A 19,759-nucleotide genomic window follows, 5' to 3' on the forward strand; every position below is an offset into this window, starting at 1 on the left:
AACATGATTGTTTTCTAATATGGTATTTATATCATTATTTTTTAATATACTTGATAGGAATAAACGACTAGCTGGTGGACAGAAATGGTCTGCAATTATATCAGCATTGAAGTATGAACAAGAGGCAATTCCTAAGATAGATCTTACCTCAGAAATTGCTTCCCCAATGTCTGTAGATGTGGCAGATGAAAGTCGGGATGCTGCTGATGACGATGGTAACGAATCTGATCCTGAAGATGCTGATAATAATCCTCAATGGATTCTGTTTGAAACTGTTAAAAATTATGCAAATCCTCAAGGTTATACTCTTTCCGAACCTTTCTGGACTCTTCCTTCAAGAAGGTAAGACAGTAAATTAATTTTCAATTTTTTTCTTTTTTGACTTTTATAATTTTATTGTTTGTGTGAGAGAGATTTTTTGAAAAGTCAATATGAATCTTTCATGACCAATTTATATATGTGTCTGATACGAAATACAAGTGTGAGACACAATTCTTTTGACTGTGACTTATTTAGTCCTTCGTAATTCTGTTAAGTTCAGATGATAATTTATAGTAAAAAGGAATTTTAGGAATTGGAATTTATAAATTTGGAATCATTAAATTTTTTTTATTTGCTTTCTATGCAATTAGTAATGCAATTAGTAGTTTAAAAATTTTTTGTTAAAAATCTAAAATTTTCCATTTTTTTATTATACGTACTACTTTTCAACTCTAACACAATTATTTTTAGAATTATTCTGTTAAACATTGAAGATTATTTTGTTTGCTAATAGTGTTATAAAAAATGATGAGTTTTTGTGTAAAATTAACTATTGTTTCAAATGATCACTGCATTTTATATTTTTGAGAGATAAGTATTTGGATATATTTCCATAAATTTTGTAATGTTTTAATTTTGTTTAAATTTCTTTCTTTTTCTCTTTAACAAAAATTATAATTTTATAAAATTAACCTGCTATTTTATAAATTTAATTTGATATAATAGTTGCATATTGGATTAGTGTATTGAGTTATAAATTTTAGTGATACCCTATTCATATCATTAGCATTTATATGCTTTTACCTGTATTAATTTCAAATATTTAGAAATATATGTTTAAGTAACAAATTACAATCTTTATCCAATATTATTATTTATTTATTTATTTTAGTTCTAAATGTATAAATTTGTAAATAAAATAATTTAATTTGAAAATTTAGGCTTGATGCAAACTTTCACGCTGATAATTTTTTAATTAAAAAAAATAAAATAAAAAAATAAACTTTTGTTTACTTGTCAGAACTAATATTGCATGTTCAACTTATGAAATATTTGAAAGTTTCAATTCGACTCTTATTAGAAATTCATATTCTTAATTTATTACTCATAGCATAAAATTTACCCACAGATTAATATTTATTAATCTTTTTTTTAAAGGTCATATCCAGATTATTACAAAGAAATTAAGCAGCCTATGTCACTGTTTAAGATAAGAACTAAAGTGAAGGTAAGCTCAATTTTATTATTTTTAAGATGCATAATTGAGTCCTTTCTTCGTTTTATATATTTCAGGAGAAATTCATACATATAATAAAATCTCAATACAAACTTTGTCATGGTTTTTTATAGTATAAAAATAACAAAATTTCATTGAATTTAAAATAATTTCTTTTATTCATATTTTCTGTGACACATTGAATGCTGCAAAATGAAGTCATTTATAGAAGTAGTATGCAAAGCAAAAATATATACTGGTTAGCCAGAGTAAAATATTATTATACTAAATTGCCTTTACGAAAATGCCCGAATTTATTAAAAAAACTACTGATTTCATCTTAAGCCGATGTAGTTTTATGCTAATTTTTCCAGCAGTTACTTTACGAATTTTCACATAATTTTTTTAATATTTTAATAATATTTTATTATAATATCTAATTTATAATCACACGTATGAGTAATTACTTTTTAACATAGTGATTTCATGGTGAATATATGTAGTTTTGTTGATTACATTCTCATCAATTGTTTCGATGGATCACCAGATGATTTTGAAAATGAATGTTTTTAATAAAATATTATGATGACTAGTCTGAGATTTAAAAGTTATTAATTTTTTCACGTTACATTTCGGATTCTATATAATTAGTAGCTTCGTCCGCTGGTTGTAAATTTTTTAAATTATTTTTTTTATTATTTTTTTTCCTTTTGATTCCTATTTACTCATATGTATAATCATGTGTCTCTGCTTCTTATATTAAACAGGGTTAAAATCTAAATTAATAAGTATGCTTTTAAACATTCAGGCTGCAACATTTTTTCCATTTAATTTATTTCTAGAAAAAAGTGCCTTCCCTTATTAGTTTATTTTCTGAATTAATAAAGATTAGGAAAATACTTTTAATGTTGAATTCATTGATATACAATTAAGATTTCTAAATCCCAATTCTGCAACCTATCTCTTTAGAAAATGATCTGTTTGAAATATAGGCATGCACCTATGCATTGCTTTACTCTTTCTTCAAAGTTTTTAGCATTTTTCCTGATTAATTTTTTACCTAATTTTAATGTTTATTTACTATTTATGATGCATTTGATGAAACTTGTTTTAAGAGTTTACATTTTTAGTGAATTTTACATCTTCTCTTAGATGGGACACTATCCTAGTCTAGTAGAAGCTGTTGATGATTTAAATCTGATGTTTGAAAATGCTAAAAAGTACAACCGCCCTGATTCAAAGCTTTTTAAGGTAAGTATTCTAAAATCTAATTTAAAATAAGTTATTTTTATATAATTCATATAATAATATAATAGTTTGTAACAGTTTTTGAATAATATTTTACTACTTATTTTTTAATGTTTAGTTTTGAACCCATTGAGAAATAAGTATTTATGATTCAAATAATGTATACATACATATGTGGTGAAACCCTGGTTTTATGTTGTTTGTTTCATGTGCTGCATTGTTTGTTTCATGTTGTTTTGGTGAAAATTGCCATAGTGATAGTATTAAATTATCCCAGATTTTGCGTTACCCTTTAAAAGAAAATCCTGCTTTATACGTTTTTCTAGCAGATCAAAATCCTTTTTTTTCACTACTAAACTCGTACAAATTGTTTCTGAGTTTTCTTTCTTTCTTTTCTTTTTTTAAAGACATATGTTTATTAGCCTCTGTCTGTGAGAGGGGATTTCATCCTTGAGTAAAAATCAGGTGTGTGATGGGATGAGCTAAGCGAGGGGAGGGTGGTTAAAAGAAGTATGTTTTATGAGTGAAATTTTTTCGGCAAATTTTAACCTTTGAATCTTTGAATTATCCAATCATCTAATGAATGTTACACTAAATAACTGGTTCGATCATAATTTCTTTTTCTTGATTCTGCTGACTCTCTAAATGCTTTGAAAGCAAAAATAAATATTCTGGAACATCTGAATTTCTTGAGGTGAATTATTTGTTGGTATCCAACAGGAACATTGGCCCTTCAAAATAAAATTTCATGCCTGAAGATCTTTTGAAGTCTAGGATGTGTATATCAACTGCAACATACATCCCATTACTTTTCAATGTCTTAATTATCTGATTTAATCCTTGCTTCCAATGATCGTGGTAAAAACGGTTAGGACGACGAGCAAAAAATATTGGCTAATATACCCACAACTTATCAAGAGTTTAAAAAGCTTAAAAACACTCTGAAACATGTGTGAATGTAAACCATAAAGAAAATTTGAAAACAATAGTAAATATTTAGAGAGATATTATTGAAATTCCATATGAAAACAAAGAAAATTTGAAGATTGCACATTTTTTTAGTGGTTCATCTCATAAGTGTCAATTGTTAAAAAATAAACTTATATATATATATTTTTTTACCTCAATTTTACAATGTCCCATTTTGTGCGTTTTTTCAATGTATAATGTATATATATATATACTTACATACTTGAATCTTATGTTATTTATTGTTTTTTTTAAGGATGCTGTAAAACTTCAGAAAATAATGCAAGCTAAAGCCAGAGAGTTGATAAATGAGCAAATGAAGGTGTGTTATATTTCAATTGTGTATGTGTTTATCTTTTATTGCATATTTTTTTAATGTGCAATTTGTAATTAAGTATAGTTAGCATTGTTATTCTAAAATCTTGCTAGTTAAAAGATGGCTTAGTTGGGTTTCAAATGTTTAGAATTAAATTTTAATTTATTACATGTAATTATTATGTACTTTTTTATTTATGAAATTTGTTATGTTAGGAATCTGAAAGTGAAGATGAAGAAGAGCCTGCTGCGAAAAGAAAACCAAAGAAAATAGTTTCTTCTCCATTACCTGAAGTTAAAAAAATAAGGAGGAGTTTTGATGGTGAAATGAGTTTAAAAAAGAAGGCTAAGATTCTTTACAAAACTCTACATAGCTATGTGGTATTTAATTTTTTTAAAATTAAATAGTTAATGTTACATATTTTTTATTGGGATTTTTTGAGCAGAAAATTATATACATGGATGATTTAAAACGAGTTAAGTTTTGTCTTCTGATTCGTAGCAATTATATTTTCATATGCATAAATATCGTTGTAAGCCTTCACTAGAAATTTTTTTAAATTAATTCTAAGAACATAAATTGGAGATATCCTAAAATAGGAATTTTAAATGTAAGTTTTTTTTTTCTCTAACAAAAATCATTTTACTAAATAATAAATTAGATTTGCAAAATATATTTAAAGTATCACAGTTTACAGAAACCTGTGACTGGAGGTTTCAAAATCAAAGTTATTTATTTGCGAATAAAAATTTAATGTGATGTGTAGAGCCTAAATTTTATTTAGAAGCATCTTTTTTCAAATTAAATTGTTAAAATATTATATTTTATGAGTATAATTTTTTTTTAGAACTTTGGTCAGTATAAATAAACTAGCATGCAGAAGTTAGGTATAGGCTATAAAGAAGTGTTGTACTTATTTTTAAATTGAATTGTCAGTTACTTCATTTTTAGAAAAAACAACCAATGTTTCAATTTATAATTAAAGTTTCTTTAAGAACTTCTTTATTTTAAAATTGTTCAAATTTTAATTTATATATTATTTTTTTATATAGGATAATGATGATCGTTCATTGATTGAATTGTTTATGGAAAAACCATCTAAAAAGGACTATCCTGATTACTATGAAATCATCACTAATCCTATTGACATGAAAACTATTGAAAGTAATATTAAGTCTGAAAAGGTACTGATTTTTTAATTATAAAAATACTTAAGATAGTTTATTTAAAAAAATATTGTTGTAAATGTTAGGTTTGTTTTTGGAGTACTTTTTTGCAAATTTATTAAATTTATAGTTTCTATTGCTAATGCATTTCTCATTAATGAAAACGAAGAATTGTGGAAAACTTCACCTTTTTATCTTCATTTATTGCACAATTTATTCATTTATTGCCCTTTGATCTAGAACTGGAATTATTCTATAGTTAACACTATCATATAGTAAATTTCATAAATTTTATATTCTGTTTTTGCGGAATTATACTTGGAACTTGTGATGCTAAACCCCACATTTGATTCGTATATTTTTACCAAGTTTAAATTTCTTATTGAAATCAGAAGATAATGTTCACTGTTCAGACAGTTATTAATGTTTGTTTAAGTTCAAGTTTTGTACGTAAAATTTAAAAGTATTTTGATACAAACTAAACAAAACTAAATTGTGTAACTGCATTAACTTTTAATTTAAACATGTTCATTTTTAAAATATTTTTATGAAGTAATGAGCATTTTCATCTTTATATTTTTAAACGCTGTTAATCTTTCGTTCTCTCGATCAACTACAACTTTTACTGTCATTAAATAGTTTATCAACTTTTTCTTTGAATTTCCAATTTATAGTCTGCGCAGTCTGAATAATCTAAAAATTCTGTGCTTCAATTGCTAGAAAACAGCGTAATAATGCTTCTTAATAAATGCTTTATTCCTCTATCTGTTATTTTGTTTCCCCTCTTTTTTTAAAATTTTGTTTATTTCGTTTGTTAAGTTCTTTTGAATTTTTTTTTTTTAGATATTTCTACAGATTGATATTTTAATTCTTATTATGATTCAGTTTGTTTGATATATTTTTCATGTTGATTTGCACTGTGAAAAACAAATTGTGCATGCTTCCTCGCACTTGATGAAATTAAAAATCAAATTAACAAAAAATTGAATAATATTTTTAAGTATAAATATATTAACTTTAAAAAGCTATATAATTGAAATATATATCTTTTGAAATTTAAATTTATAATGTACTCATTATAAATATGTGGAAAATATTATGCAGTAAATCCTTTCTAATCCAAATTTATTTATAAGGTTTTCTGTTCAAATTATTTGGAACTTTTTTTTGTATAATCCAAATTTTGTATATTTAGCATTCCAATTGTATTAAGGACTGATTGTTTGTTTTCTTCCATAAATATACAATGAATAATTTTTCAAAAACTCTTTTAATTTATAATTTTTAAGAAGCAATTTAGGTTTGTATTGTTGTAGTTCTACTGTACTTTATTTATTTTCTTTTACTCCATCTGATTATTTTTTGTGAATTTTTTTTTCCAGTATGTTAATGAAGACAGTCTTATTGCTGACTTCAGACTAATGTTTGCTAATTGTAAACATTATAATGAAGAGGGATCCCAAATTTACCAAGATGCTGTTACGCTGGAAAACACCCTTAATTCCAAAATTCGGGAGTTAGGGGGCACTGTTGTAGAGACGACCCCAAAAGTTCGAGCTCCTGTTAAAAGGTAATTTACTTTCATTAAAAGCTTTGTAATTGGTTGATGCGTTAAACTTTTTTTACTTTAGTTATTTTATTTCATGCTTGATATTTATTTTTATCTTTTTTCAGAGTGATAAAGGAGTTTGCTAAGGAAGAGTTGTATGTAAACTAAATATAATTTATTTTATTTTATCCTTTTTATATTTATTTTCTTCTTATCTATGTTTTTATTACAAATTTATTGAGGCAAATTACTTAATAGGCATTAAAAAGTTTTCCTGAATTTATTTATTTTCGAATTCAGCACCTGATTATTGGCTTATTTTCTTTAAATTATATTTATTTTTTTTAATATAAAGCTTACTTTATTCTATTGAAGGGAATTAAATAGAAATTTATACAAAAGTTAATATTTTTTAGCTAATTTATTTGTACTCATTTCAAATAATAATATAACCTGCATTAAATTAATACAGTAAAAATATGTTTAAGCTTGAATGATGAAAAAGGACCAAATAAATTTTCATTTAATGATTGTATTTTTATTTATTAATCTGAAATTATAGAGATAATTTTTAGACATACCCATTAATTAATGCAAATTATATTGCAGATAATAATAATGCAGATTCAGACCTGAAAATGTATTATTGCCTTGGAATAAATATATCTTCCTTTTTCTTTTAGAAAATTCCAGTTTTGGGAATTCTCAATAACTTTAAATCTAGTGATTAGATTTTCATGATCTAACAGTCAAATTTAAGGTTTTGAGGAATTGATTTTTAATATGCTAATTAATTACTGTGGACATGGTTTTAACTTACAAAATCAGACATAAAAACATACTGAATAAATATGTCTTTATTGGATTCTTGACCCGTAAAACACTAGGGTAACACCAATCTACGAAATAGTGTCTCATTAGTTTAGTCAGAAGAACCGTAAGAAGTTTGATCTTATTAATGTTGAAATAGTTAGAGAGTTAGTTGCATTTCCTTAATGTTAGTACACCTAATAATAATTTCTCTTTTTGTGTTTTTTTTTATTTTTTTTTTTTTTTTACATTTTCCCTACAATTGTTTAAGTGATTCAATAAGTATTTTACTTGTTTGTCCTGGGATGTAAAAATAATCCACGCATAAAATAAGTTTTTAGTTTAATTTAATTTATTAATCTATGCATATAAAAAGACATGCCCTGATTGCTTGACTGATTCATCATCAGAGTGCCTAAACTACTGAAGTTAGCAAATTAATATTTGAACTGTGTGTTCCTTTACTGATGTAGGCACTCACTAAGGAAGGATTTTTTGGTATTCCTCCCCTTTAAATAGGAGTTGAAAAATTGTTTGCAAAACTGCCAATTTTGTGCTAAGTAGTGTTAAGTATTGATTATTGGTATTGATTAAGTATTGATTTTGGTTGATTAATTTTGTTAGGAAGTCTTAGAAGATAGTTGAATAGTAAGTTATATGTTAAGTATATATGTAGAGTAATTCGGTATTTTTATAGGAAAGAAAACTTCGTTACAAAGTAATTATTAAAATTAATTTTTATCCATTCTAAAAAGGCTGTAAAAATTTTAAACATAAGTGGAGCAACGGTCCTGTCATATCAATTATTGGTGACGAATCTTGCCTTTTTCGAGCAATAGCATATAAATTTTACAATACTGAAATATGGCTCTAGAGGTGCAGGAGGTAGTAGTAGGTATGGAGCATTTGTGAGGTATGGAGCTTTGGGATAAGTTTTCTATCTTACCTCTCGGCAGAGCTGAAAGTAATTTAAATACATGCTGCTTACTGTACTGATATGTCTCGAACTCATACTTACGATGGTTTGTGTGATTCGTTGGCTGATGGACAAATTTTAAATTATTTCTAAAATTCAATACATAGAGAACTTTGACAATATTGAAAATAGTTAAAATTGAAATCAAAGTACTTCCACATGGGCAATAGCTTCTAATTGAATAATTGTTTAGTTGTAAGCCATATAAATTTTAACATTTTTTTAAGTGGCATTATCCAAAATTTGAATGCAATCTGATTACTAACATTTATGTTTGTCTTTCATCATTAAATTGACAGTTAGTATTATTAAGAGTCAAGTGTTTTTTTAAAATTTTATTTCATATGAATTTTTTTGAATTTGTTAAAATATTTCACTGTTTAACCAAGATATCTCTCAGTTAAGCCAAATTATAGGCATTCTAATTCTCATTGTACAAAAGTTGTGATAAATGCTAATCTATCATAAAGTCTTGATGCGTTTTTAAATAGATGTTAGTAAAAGCATAAAAATTTAAAAGAAATTTTTTTTAACAGATGTTTTGCTTGGTGTATGAAAATATTTAGAAATAAATAATGTAAATTGTGAAATTCAGTTAAATTTATTAAAAAGGGCTTTGTTTGCAGAAATATTTATTAGGGAAATAGTTGAGAAAATTAAAAAAGAAATGAAACATTCTTAATTAATCTTTTGGTCTTGGGTGAACAAATATGTGATTAAAACATTTACACTTTTTCAATGTATTCTAATTTTGCAAACAAATTCATGGTTTTGTTTTGCTTATGAAATGAGTTTTTTGAGACTTGTCAATTGACATAATAACAATTCAAATATAGAAGCCCCAGAATAAAGTAAGCTTTATAAATTTTATTTTTCATTTTATTCTATAGTGTAAATTTTTGCCTCAATTTTAATGTAGCTTTGTTTTTATATTTTAAGCTTGCTTTTCTCATATTATTTATTTGTTTTATAATTTTTTTAATTTTCAGTCATATTAAACCTAGATACCATCTTCCTTCATTCCTTTAATAAATCTAATGCACAATGAACACTTAGTGGTGATTTGGTTAAACTTTTCTCACTTTTTTGAAAATTATTTATTGCTAATATGGAGTTATTTATATTAACTAATTGGTTGCTTTTAACCTACAAAATATTCTGCACTGCATCCTTTTTTTATTAATTGCAACAAGTGTTTTAGGTTAATCTATTTAGTTCATAATTATGTCAATTCAAAGTTTATTATTTTAAGTAATATTTGTGGAATGCTTATATTACCTTTGAATATTACTTTGATATATTTATGTTTTGTGAATGTTGTACTTGAATATTTTTAAATTTTTGATGTTTTTAATTTCTTGAGTAAAATTTCTAACTTTTGTTATTCGGGGACGGGGGATGAATAAAGATAAAAAACTACAAGGTAATTATTTCTCTAGGAATATTTTTTTATATTTTATTTAAATTTTTTAATTAGAAATTCTCAAACTTTCTATCTTTATGCCCACCTTTTTGTCAACCTAAAGGTTTCATATGACCTATCTATCATATAATTTTAAAATTCTTTGACAGTGGTCACTAAATTTAATTCCTTAGCAGTATAGGCATTTGAATGTTCTGTGAAAATACAATTTTTTACTTTTTTTAAAGTTATTTTCGATTTTTTGTTACTTTTGGTCATTTTTTTGGGTAACAATAAATACACATTTTGCAAAAAGTTTTTAATAAATTGTATTTAATAAAATTTTAAATCCAACAATTGATTAAGATTAAAGCCAAGTTGAATTTTTCGAAGTAGTTTACATGTAGTATGGTCACTAATTTACTTCTACGAAGTTGTAAAATTTTGACTGAGATTCTTGTATTTATTTGGATGAAATTATGAAATGATTATTTGTTTTTAAATTTTCACAAGATTTTGAACTATAAAAAAAAGAAATATTTTAATATAACTTAAGTACATATAATACCAAATTACGTATTTACCTTGTTGCAAACCACCTATCACCAGACAAGAAAAAAAAAAATCACTTTAGGCAATAAAATGATTATTTGAAAAATTCTCACTTGAAGAGAAATGGCAAATTAATAACAAAGCAAAAACATTAAAGAAAAAGGGAGATAGAACAAAGTAAGGAAGAAAAAGAGGGAAAAGACAAAAAATAAGATTAAAATTACTAAAACAAGTCTTACCAAGCAGAAAAAATTTGGGAATCAGATTTCTTATTGAAAATTTTTTCTTTCTTATAAACGAAATAGTTTCTAAAATTCAAATTCAGAACTATATTTAACAATAAAAATAATCTTAACTTCTTCAGTCTTGAAGTTGTGGCATAAGTTCCAAGAATATTTGCAACTGAAGATTTAAAAATTTCTTGATTAAAGGCATTCATAGAACTTTCTTTTGCTGTTTTTTTTACATTACTTTCTTGGTTTGACTTACGCATACTAGATCACAGTCTATGTGAGAAAGACTATAAATACTTTATTTTCAACTATCAGAGGTAGGAGATTTCATGATAGGGAGGTTTTGGAATTCTTTTGAAAATTTGAAATGCTTGCATGTTCTTAAAACATTAAAGGAGTTAAATTTCACGGGCAATTTTAAACACAAAGATATGTAGTAAGGTTGAGCAATAAGATGATCAAGTTTTTTTTCTTCAAAATAGTGAAAAATCTTAAAAATTTTTTTAGCTTTGACAATTGAGGGTTCGCACCCTCTCTACATCATCAATTTCTAAAAGTTTAAGTTCATTTTTGAAAAGCTTGGAGTTGGAGCACATTATACAAATGTTACAGAGACTACATTATTTTTTTAATAGGATGATTCAATGTAACTAATCATACTTATGCCGTATACCTTCAAGTTTTGAAAATATAACTGTATTTATGAGCTTGATTTTTTAAAATTATTTAGTTGTTTATATTAATAGTCTATAAAAAATCTGATAATCATATTCTCAATTTTTATCTACTGCTTTAAATTTTTTAGTTTGTGTGATTTATTTCTAACAAAGTGGCTATAGCGGTCAATTGGGCAGATTATATAAACTCATTGCTGTACCGTTCCATGTTGTCTTAAACAGCATTGCTCTGAGGCCATCTGATTAGTATTTTAGCGCAAATACGAGAAGTAGGATTCATGCATGAACGTGCTGCTTTGGGTCTTTTAAAATAATATACAAAGATAGTGCAAATCAGTGAGGAATAGGTCTGTGAACTCACTGCTACAAGATTTCTTATTATTTCTGCTACTTTTGGCATTATTCCATAACATCAGTATTTTGAGTGCAAATTTGAATTTTTCAGAAACCGTTAATGAGCTCGCCACCTTTTGGCTCCTTAAAACACTATGAAAGTCAAATAATAAAAATTGTGCTCAAACTTGCTGCTCTGTTTGCTTATGCTAACTCACCTCTTGACAATTCTATATTAGTATTCAAATTGCAAATCGAAAAGACAGAAAGGCTTGCGGCTCACTTTAAATAATGTACAATCAAAGTGCATTATGGTAGGATAAAAATCTTCATTCCTGATTTATTTGAGCCTGATATTCTCTTATATGTTCCTGACATTTTTTGATCAACAGAAATCAGTATTGGAATAATATATACATGAAAAAAAGATGGTTTATGTTTTATTCATGAATTACCCATGAATACTTCAAATAAGTTAAATGTTATATTTAAAATGTTTTAAATATTTGTACTTTTATTATTTAAAATTCTTACAAATATTTAATGTCCTTTTTTCTGATTTATTTTAGACCAAGAAATAGCAATGTGACAGGTATAAAACATAAGCTTAAATTGTTTTATGATGCTGTAAAAGAATATAATGATAACAGAGGTAGAAAACTTTCTGTTATTTTTAACAAGTTGCCGTCTAAAGGGGTAAGATTCAACTTTTGAAATTGTTTATAATTGTAATATGATGCTTATTATCCCTAGAAAATATTGTTACTATATTTGAAATAAAAAACCTGTTTTTATATTAATACAGTACTGAACCCGTTATCCGGAAATCAGAAAACCAAAAAACCGGAACAAAATTTGATAAATTTTCCCGCCATTTAAAAAAAGCAATTTTTTTTCCTCATAAGATTTTAGGATTTTTCTTTCTTTTTTTAAAAATGTTTACCTTACCATCATTTTGGAAATAATCATTAGTGTATTACTTCATCGTTTTTTCTTCTTTTTAAGATTATTTCCAAATATTTTATTATTTTTTTTAGTTAGGTTTAATAATAAAAAATACGGCTTTTGTAGCCATTCAGAAAACTGGAAAAATCAGTTATCCGGAATAGCGATGTCCCGATCGTTCCGGATAATCGGTTCCCTACTGTATATTTTTTCCATTGTGTATTGACCAATACTTGCTAGTTTAGAAAAAAAGGGGGGGGGGGAACAATTTGCTGTACTTAAATGAAATTTTGTCAAAAAATTCATTTTAAGACAATTAATTGCATTGCTAGGCTATGTCTTTTTCATTGTTAGATTACAGAGAAATTTTTTATAAAATTTTTTGATTTTTCACCTTTTCATATTTTCCATAATTGCTAAGCAACAAATGTTTTTAATAGAAACTTTCTTCATAAATATTGTTGAGTGTTTCCTTGCAGGCAAACCTGCTTTTAAAATGAATTTCTGCCTTGAATTCTTTATCAAATATAGAGTATGAGGAAAGTCAAATCAAGTTCATTCATTATCAAAGAAAGAGTTTGTGTTGGCAAAAAATATATTTTCCTCTTTAGAGTTATTAATACTTCCCTGTTATTAATTATTTTAAAGAGCAAATAATTTAAAATAATGCCTTAAAGAAGTAGTTGAAACTATATTAATTAACCCATCCACTGTGCAATGATGGGATTGATAAGATTAAGTATGCACATACTGGTTCTTAAAATTTCTAAAACTCTCTGTGCCAGTGCTAAGTAATTTCTTGATTGTAAAGCTGACATTTGAAAACCTATAAATTTACTTAAAAATGGAAATTGTTAGAATTAAACATGTCAAGTTTTAAAATTAATTTCATTATCATTGGTTAATAAATTTTTTATTTCTATTTAAATCAATTCCATATTCTATTCTATTTAAATATGTTTTCTCTCTCTCTCTCTCTCTATTTTTTCTTTATTTGCAATTTTAATTTTAAGACAGTTTTAATATTTAAAAAAAAAGTGAAATTGTTACAACTTTTTATAAAATTATAATTAACTATAATGCTAGCATAATTTTAAATAAACGCAAATCAATCCATTATGAAAAACTGTTAACAAATCAAATGAAATAGTTGACAAAATTTTTAGGTGCACTGGTATGCTTATTGAAAAAGTATTCAAGTGTATAGCATATAGGTTTCTAAATTGTTGCCACTTTTAACTATTTACATTTCTTAACATTTGACTGTTTATTACTTAGTAATACTCTTAAAATTGAATTCTACCCACAACATTCTTATTTAGAAACATAAGCTCATACTTTACAATATTAGAGTATTGTTTCTTACATTCAAAAGTAGCATAAGTAAATAATAAGGTAATAATATCATTAGGTTGTATTAAATGAGCTAGGATGTGTTTAAGGAGCCATTTGAATTTTTAATGATGTATTTTAATGAATTTTTTTGGGCACTAAAGCATTTTATCATAAATTTTTTTTCTTCCAATTTAGCCTATCCTTTAAAAATTTTAGCTCTTGAAAAAAATTTATGAGAAAAAATGTAGTTATTCTATTGTAGTTAAAAAACTGTTATTTAAACAAATGTTATTAATTTATAGGACTATCCTGATTATTATGAAGTAATCAAAAGGCCTGTAGATCTAGACAAAATTGGTGTTAAACTGAAAGCAGGCCAGTATGAAACATTGGAAGACTTGCTCTCAGACTTCGTCTTAATGTTTGATAATGCTTGCAAATATAATGAGCCTGACTCTCAAATTTATAAAGTTAGTACATTTCTTTTTAAATTTTATAAATCTGAAAAAATGATGTAGAATTGGTGTATATATATGTTTAAATATGAAAGGCATGTTCATCAAAAGTAAGATCCTGTTGAGGTGATAGAGAAATTATGTTTGATAATGTTTCATCAAATATACATTAAAACATTAAAAAAATATTAAATAAATTATAATAACTTCCCTGACATTTTATGTTTTGTGATGAAATTTATTTGTTTTCTTTTCAATGTTATTTGTGCACAAACTTTTAGGTAATTTTTTTTTGTAATAAATATCTAAGTATTTTTCTTATGTTATGGTAGTGCTACTCATGAAAGTTGTGACAATCATTCTGAGTATAAACCCTCATAGGTTTAAAATTAATAAAAACAAAAAGGTTTTATCAATATTTTAATTTATCAATGTACCATATTTATCGGCGAAAGCGGCGCTTCGTCGCAAGCGCCGCACATCGATAAAAATGAAATTTTTTAAAAAAAAGTTATAGTAAGCGCCGCTCCGGCGCAAGCGCCGCAATGGCGCTAAACCGGGCATATCAGCATCCTTTTAGAAGAGACCTTTAAATTACCATTTAGAATATCTGTATAATAAAAAATTAAATTTTTGTATGCATTTCATAAAGTAAAGTTTTAATTTCTAAATTATAATAAAAAATTTCTTTTTCAGCAAAAAAAAAGAAAACAACAAAACGATATAAAATAAAGTTGTTCTTACCAGTTGGCACCGCTCCAGAAAAACAGCAAAAAAATTATTTATATGTACAGTAGCTGAATTAACGCTGAACTGATTACAGAAATCAGTAAAACAATGTAATAAGAAAAGTAAAATAAAAATTTATTAAAAGAAAGATTTTAAAATAAAAAGATTTTAAAATTTATTACCGTTAACAATTTGAGGAAAAACTAATACATAATAACGAAATAACTAATAATAACAAGAATAAGAAATAACTAAACAGGCCCCAAAAAAATTCTGAAGGAATGAGCGAAGAGGAAATAAGTTTCACTTTCACAATCTTAGGGGGTGGAATTTTAGTGGGTAGAATCTCTCCTTCAATGGAAATAACCCAATGTGACTCTACTTAGAAAGAGAAGAAAATGTTTAAAAGAGGGTGTACCCCACCTCCTCCACGTGTCATTTCTACTGGAGCTGTTTAGGAGAAATCAATCAGTTATATTTTAAAGGGGTTGGGGAAAAGAAAAGGGTATGGGACCCCTAATCCAGCATTCCAAAATTCAGCACTTAATCTGATCTAATTTTTTTCTTCTTTTTTTTTTAAGAAATTTATGTTGATAAGATAAAAAAAAAATCAGCTATATTCTTTTTATTTGGAATTTTATTCTGTTGAAGTAACTTACTTTATTTTATCTTTTAAAAATAAAAAAGAAGCTTGAAAAAAAAAATCTGTGTCAAAGGAAACATCTGTTTCTTAAGCAGTCTAAAATAAATTGAGAAGTAAAAACATCTGCATTCCTAATGAACAAAATAAAGAAATGCAAGTTGGAAAAAACTGATCAATCAATCTTGACAGCTGGGCTTGTGCTTTACTGATTTGCCCCCATATTTCCCTCCTCTGTTTGACCATAAATTAGCCACACCCAGTTGACATGGAAACTACCATGTGGACAACAAAATGAATTCTATCCCTTTTGCGGTTTTTTATTCGATTTATTAATTTTTTTATTTTGCCGCTTTTTATTAGTTTCTAACTACTAATTTATTTTTTTTTCTTGTTAATAGTTAGCTTGTTTTCTTTTCTTGTTAATAGTTGTTTGCTTGTTTCTTTTATTTTTAACATTATTAGTTTTTTGCTTGTTTTTTGTTGTTATTCATTGTTAGTTTCTTAGCATTAATTGTTACATTTTTTTTTCTTTTTTGTAGTTCCTTGTTAGCTTTTTTTTTTTTTTTCTTGCGAGGTATGCGTCTTTTGTTAAAACAAAATGTTATCTAAAAGAAAAAACGAGAACTATGATCTCGCTCCAAAGAAGAAACGATTATTTCTTCTTCATAGGATTCGGATTATTTCTTCTTGATTATATTATATAGATTATTATTTTGATTAGTAAAATTTCTTAAGATGGGCCAGTTTTAAATTCACCCCATCATAATCTACGATCGAAACTTGACTAAATTTATTGGTTTTTCTGAAATTAACAATGGATATTTGGAGGCCATATTGGAATTTCCAAAAAAGATCCGAAGTTCGGCATTTCGTCAGTCCCGTGAGTGTCGGATTTAGGGTCCTATTACTTCCTTTTCTGTTCACTCAAATTACAATTGTCGATGTTCTGCAGCAGATCGCGATACGGGTGAATATTTCGTCGACTTAGTTATTAATTTTTTTTAATAGTCTTTCTCTCAGAAAATTATTTAATCTTAAATAACTTTCCTTGAAAATTTTTTTTGCTACTAAGAAATATTTCGTCGGAAGCGCCGCATGTAGGAAAAAAAAAACTTTTTTTTTCCATAGCGCCGCGGCGCTTCCGCCGAAAAATACGGTAATTGATAATTAGAAAATTATAAACTTATAGTTATTTTCTGTAATGCGTTTTTCCTCCCATATAGTTGTCTTTTTCCTCATTTCAGTTTGTATTAAAAAGCTTAACTATTGGTGTAAAAAAATCATAAACAAATTGCTGTAATTTAATTTTATGAAGAACTAAAGTTATATTTTCTCTGAATTTTTATATATTCTTGTTTAAAGTGTATATTGTTTCTTTTTTCTTATTTTTTTAATTTTATTTTATTTTTATATTTATTTTTATATTTAGTGTAAATATTTGAGAAAAAAATTTAGTTGTTTATAAATTTCTTTTTTAAAGGATGCCCTCACACTCCAAAGGTTTACATTACAAACTAAGATAGAACTCAGTGAAGATACCAATAATGGTGTGCCTAATGTTAGAGCTCTTGTGCAAGAGCTGCTGACAGATCTTTTTATTTCTACTTATAACCACCAGGTAATTAATTAAAATTGTATGAGAGTTTTTCTAAATTAAATAATGGTTTTAAAATGTTATGTAACTAAATAGTTTTGTTCAAGGATATGATGTTGGCAAAATGTGTAAAAGTATATTTTGCAATGTGTTTTAGCATTTCATATGTGTAACAATGTGTTGTAAAATTTTTGTTTCAGGTTACATTAATTCTTTTTATAATTTATTAATACATAAAAAATCTGCATTTCCCCCCTTTTTTATCACTTTCTCTTCTTTTTATTTTGTTTTTAACATTTTCAACTATTTTGTAAAATTTCTGAGGATTTTAGAAAGTAATTACATATTGGAAAACATTCTATTACGGATTTTTTAATTGTATAGAAATTGTTCAAATAAATGTTTCAATCCATAGAATGTAAAAGAATGAGTTCAGGTTAATGGTAATTTAGATTAATCAATATGATTTATTAAGGATCATTCAGTAGTGAAGTTGAAAGCTTTGTTAATTAAACTAAAATTTGTTTTATAAGGTTTGTTGTATAAGTCTTCCATATTTATGTTAATAATTTTATAAAAAAATAAATTAAAAATAATGAATAATTGAATAAAAAAATATTTAAAAAAAATTTAAAATTTAACCATATTTTATTAAAGCTTAGTGTTCTATCATTTTAAGATAATGTGTCCATTTTTCTGAGGTATTTGTATATTAGTAATGTGATATCATATTCTTGTTAAAAGTTTGATAAATAAGCTGTAAATCATAATTGTGTAGTGTTTACTTAGATATTTTCTCCACATGAAGCAATATTTAAACAAAAATATCAACAGTTAATAAACTTTTTGTGCTTTAAATATTTTTCTTAATTTTTTAGACCTATACAATAATTTGTTTTATTTACATGCTTTTCCCCCTTTTCTTTCTGATAATCTCAGGCCTTTGATTAGCTACTACTATAAAAAATCAGAATTATTGTCAAAGAACCTTATTTTACAAGCCATTAAATTCACATTTATGAACTGAAAAATGCTTTCTTATTGAAATTAGAGTTAACTTATGATACAATTATTTCATGATGTGGTTATTTAAAATTAATGTTATTTTATTTATTACCTATTAGTTTTCATAATATTTTTTTTTTTCAAACTTATAATTTATAATTTTCCTTGAAATGTAGGATGAAGAAGGGCGTTGCTTTAGTGATTCCTTAGTTGAGTTTTCTGAAACAGACACATCCACAGACCCTGCTAAGTAAGAAAACATTTCAGATTTCTTTTTAAGAAAACATTACTAAACTTAATGTAGTTTTCTGCTACAAATATACATATATTTGTACTTTCTCTATGAATTAGAAAGAAGGCATTTCTCATGAAAATGGATGTCATTTTTTTGTCTTAAAAATTTAGTTGAAAACATAGCTTCTTCTCTTTTATAATATTTAAATTGTAGTTGGATTACCTAGTTAATATTGTCAGAAAACTATTGCTGTTGCTTTTTTTTGCAAGCAAGTTGTTTCTTGTTGACAATCATTAATTAATATTTTAATAACAAAAATTCTTTTTGTTCACTTTATTTAAAATAACAATTTATTTTCTTTATCCTGATTACTGGTTATTGATTGCATGTATGTTTGTAATTAATTCTGAATTAAATAACAAATGTTTTAAATTATCAAATATTATTTTCATTCATTTTTTTAAAAAATCTATATTGATAAATTTATAATCTATATTGTTTTTTATACAATTTTCATGATATTTTTAGGAAAGTTCTGAATCTGGACATGATAAAAAGAAACCTAGACAAGGTAAGTTATCTTTTTTTATTTTCTTTGTTAACTTAGAATTTGACTTAATAGTGCTTTACTCATATATTTTGAATACTATTTATGTAAAAGACTCATTAATGTTTTTTACTTCATTGCAGAAATAAATGTTAAAAATAATAATTAAATCCATTGGAAATAATATTTTTGGTCTTATATTATGTACGAAAATTATGGCAAGGATCGAAATGCATCCTGACAAGGTATTTAAGTCTTCTGACATGATTTTAAAACTTCTTGCGAAACTTTTTAAATATTCCCATTTGGCATATGTTTCAAGCATCTGTATTGCATACATTAAAAAAATATAAATTTGTTGTAAGGGAATTAAATTTTAAATCACAGCTAACTTTTATTATTTAGTGCAAGAATCTTTAACTAACTAACTCAGTGGCGCGACAGCCCATTAAGAGGGCCAAGGCCGACTGTGCCCATCTCAGTTTTCTTGACCTTGGACTCTGGGGTGCAGGAGCATTTGTTCCGGTCGGGTGGTCAGCCGAACGCGGAACCCCCAGTGTTAG

At 25.8% G+C, this 19,759-nt stretch overlaps 1 protein-coding gene across 18 annotated transcripts in view; it reads left to right on the forward strand.

Moving 5' to 3' along the window:
• polybromo (protein) overlaps positions 1-19,759 on the forward strand; it is a 65,829-nt gene that overhangs the window by 15,586 nt on the left and 30,484 nt on the right. For all 18 annotated transcript variants that reach the window (XM_016063202.4, XM_016063205.4, XM_016063200.4 and 15 more), the window contains exons 9-21: positions 58-342; positions 1,420-1,489; positions 2,630-2,728; positions 3,951-4,016; positions 4,226-4,390; positions 5,063-5,194; positions 6,559-6,746; positions 6,851-6,880; positions 12,278-12,404; positions 14,291-14,458; positions 17,296-17,433; positions 18,591-18,664; positions 19,178-19,220. In XM_016063202.4, the coding sequence (XP_015918688.2) occupies positions 58-342; positions 1,420-1,489; positions 2,630-2,728; positions 3,951-4,016; positions 4,226-4,390; positions 5,063-5,194; positions 6,559-6,746; positions 6,851-6,880; positions 12,278-12,404; positions 14,291-14,458; positions 17,296-17,433; positions 18,591-18,664; positions 19,178-19,220 (1,585 nt within the window). The remainder of the gene's footprint in view (positions 1-57; positions 343-1,419; positions 1,490-2,629; positions 2,729-3,950; positions 4,017-4,225; positions 4,391-5,062; positions 5,195-6,558; positions 6,747-6,850; positions 6,881-12,277; positions 12,405-14,290; positions 14,459-17,295; positions 17,434-18,590; positions 18,665-19,177; positions 19,221-19,759) is intronic.

This window comes from Parasteatoda tepidariorum, chromosome 3 (assembly GCF_982258835.1).
Source record: "Parasteatoda tepidariorum strain Cologne lab strain chromosome 3, Ptep-v5.0, whole genome shotgun sequence".
NCBI classification, from domain to species: Eukaryota; Metazoa; Arthropoda; class Arachnida; order Araneae; family Theridiidae; genus Parasteatoda; species Parasteatoda tepidariorum.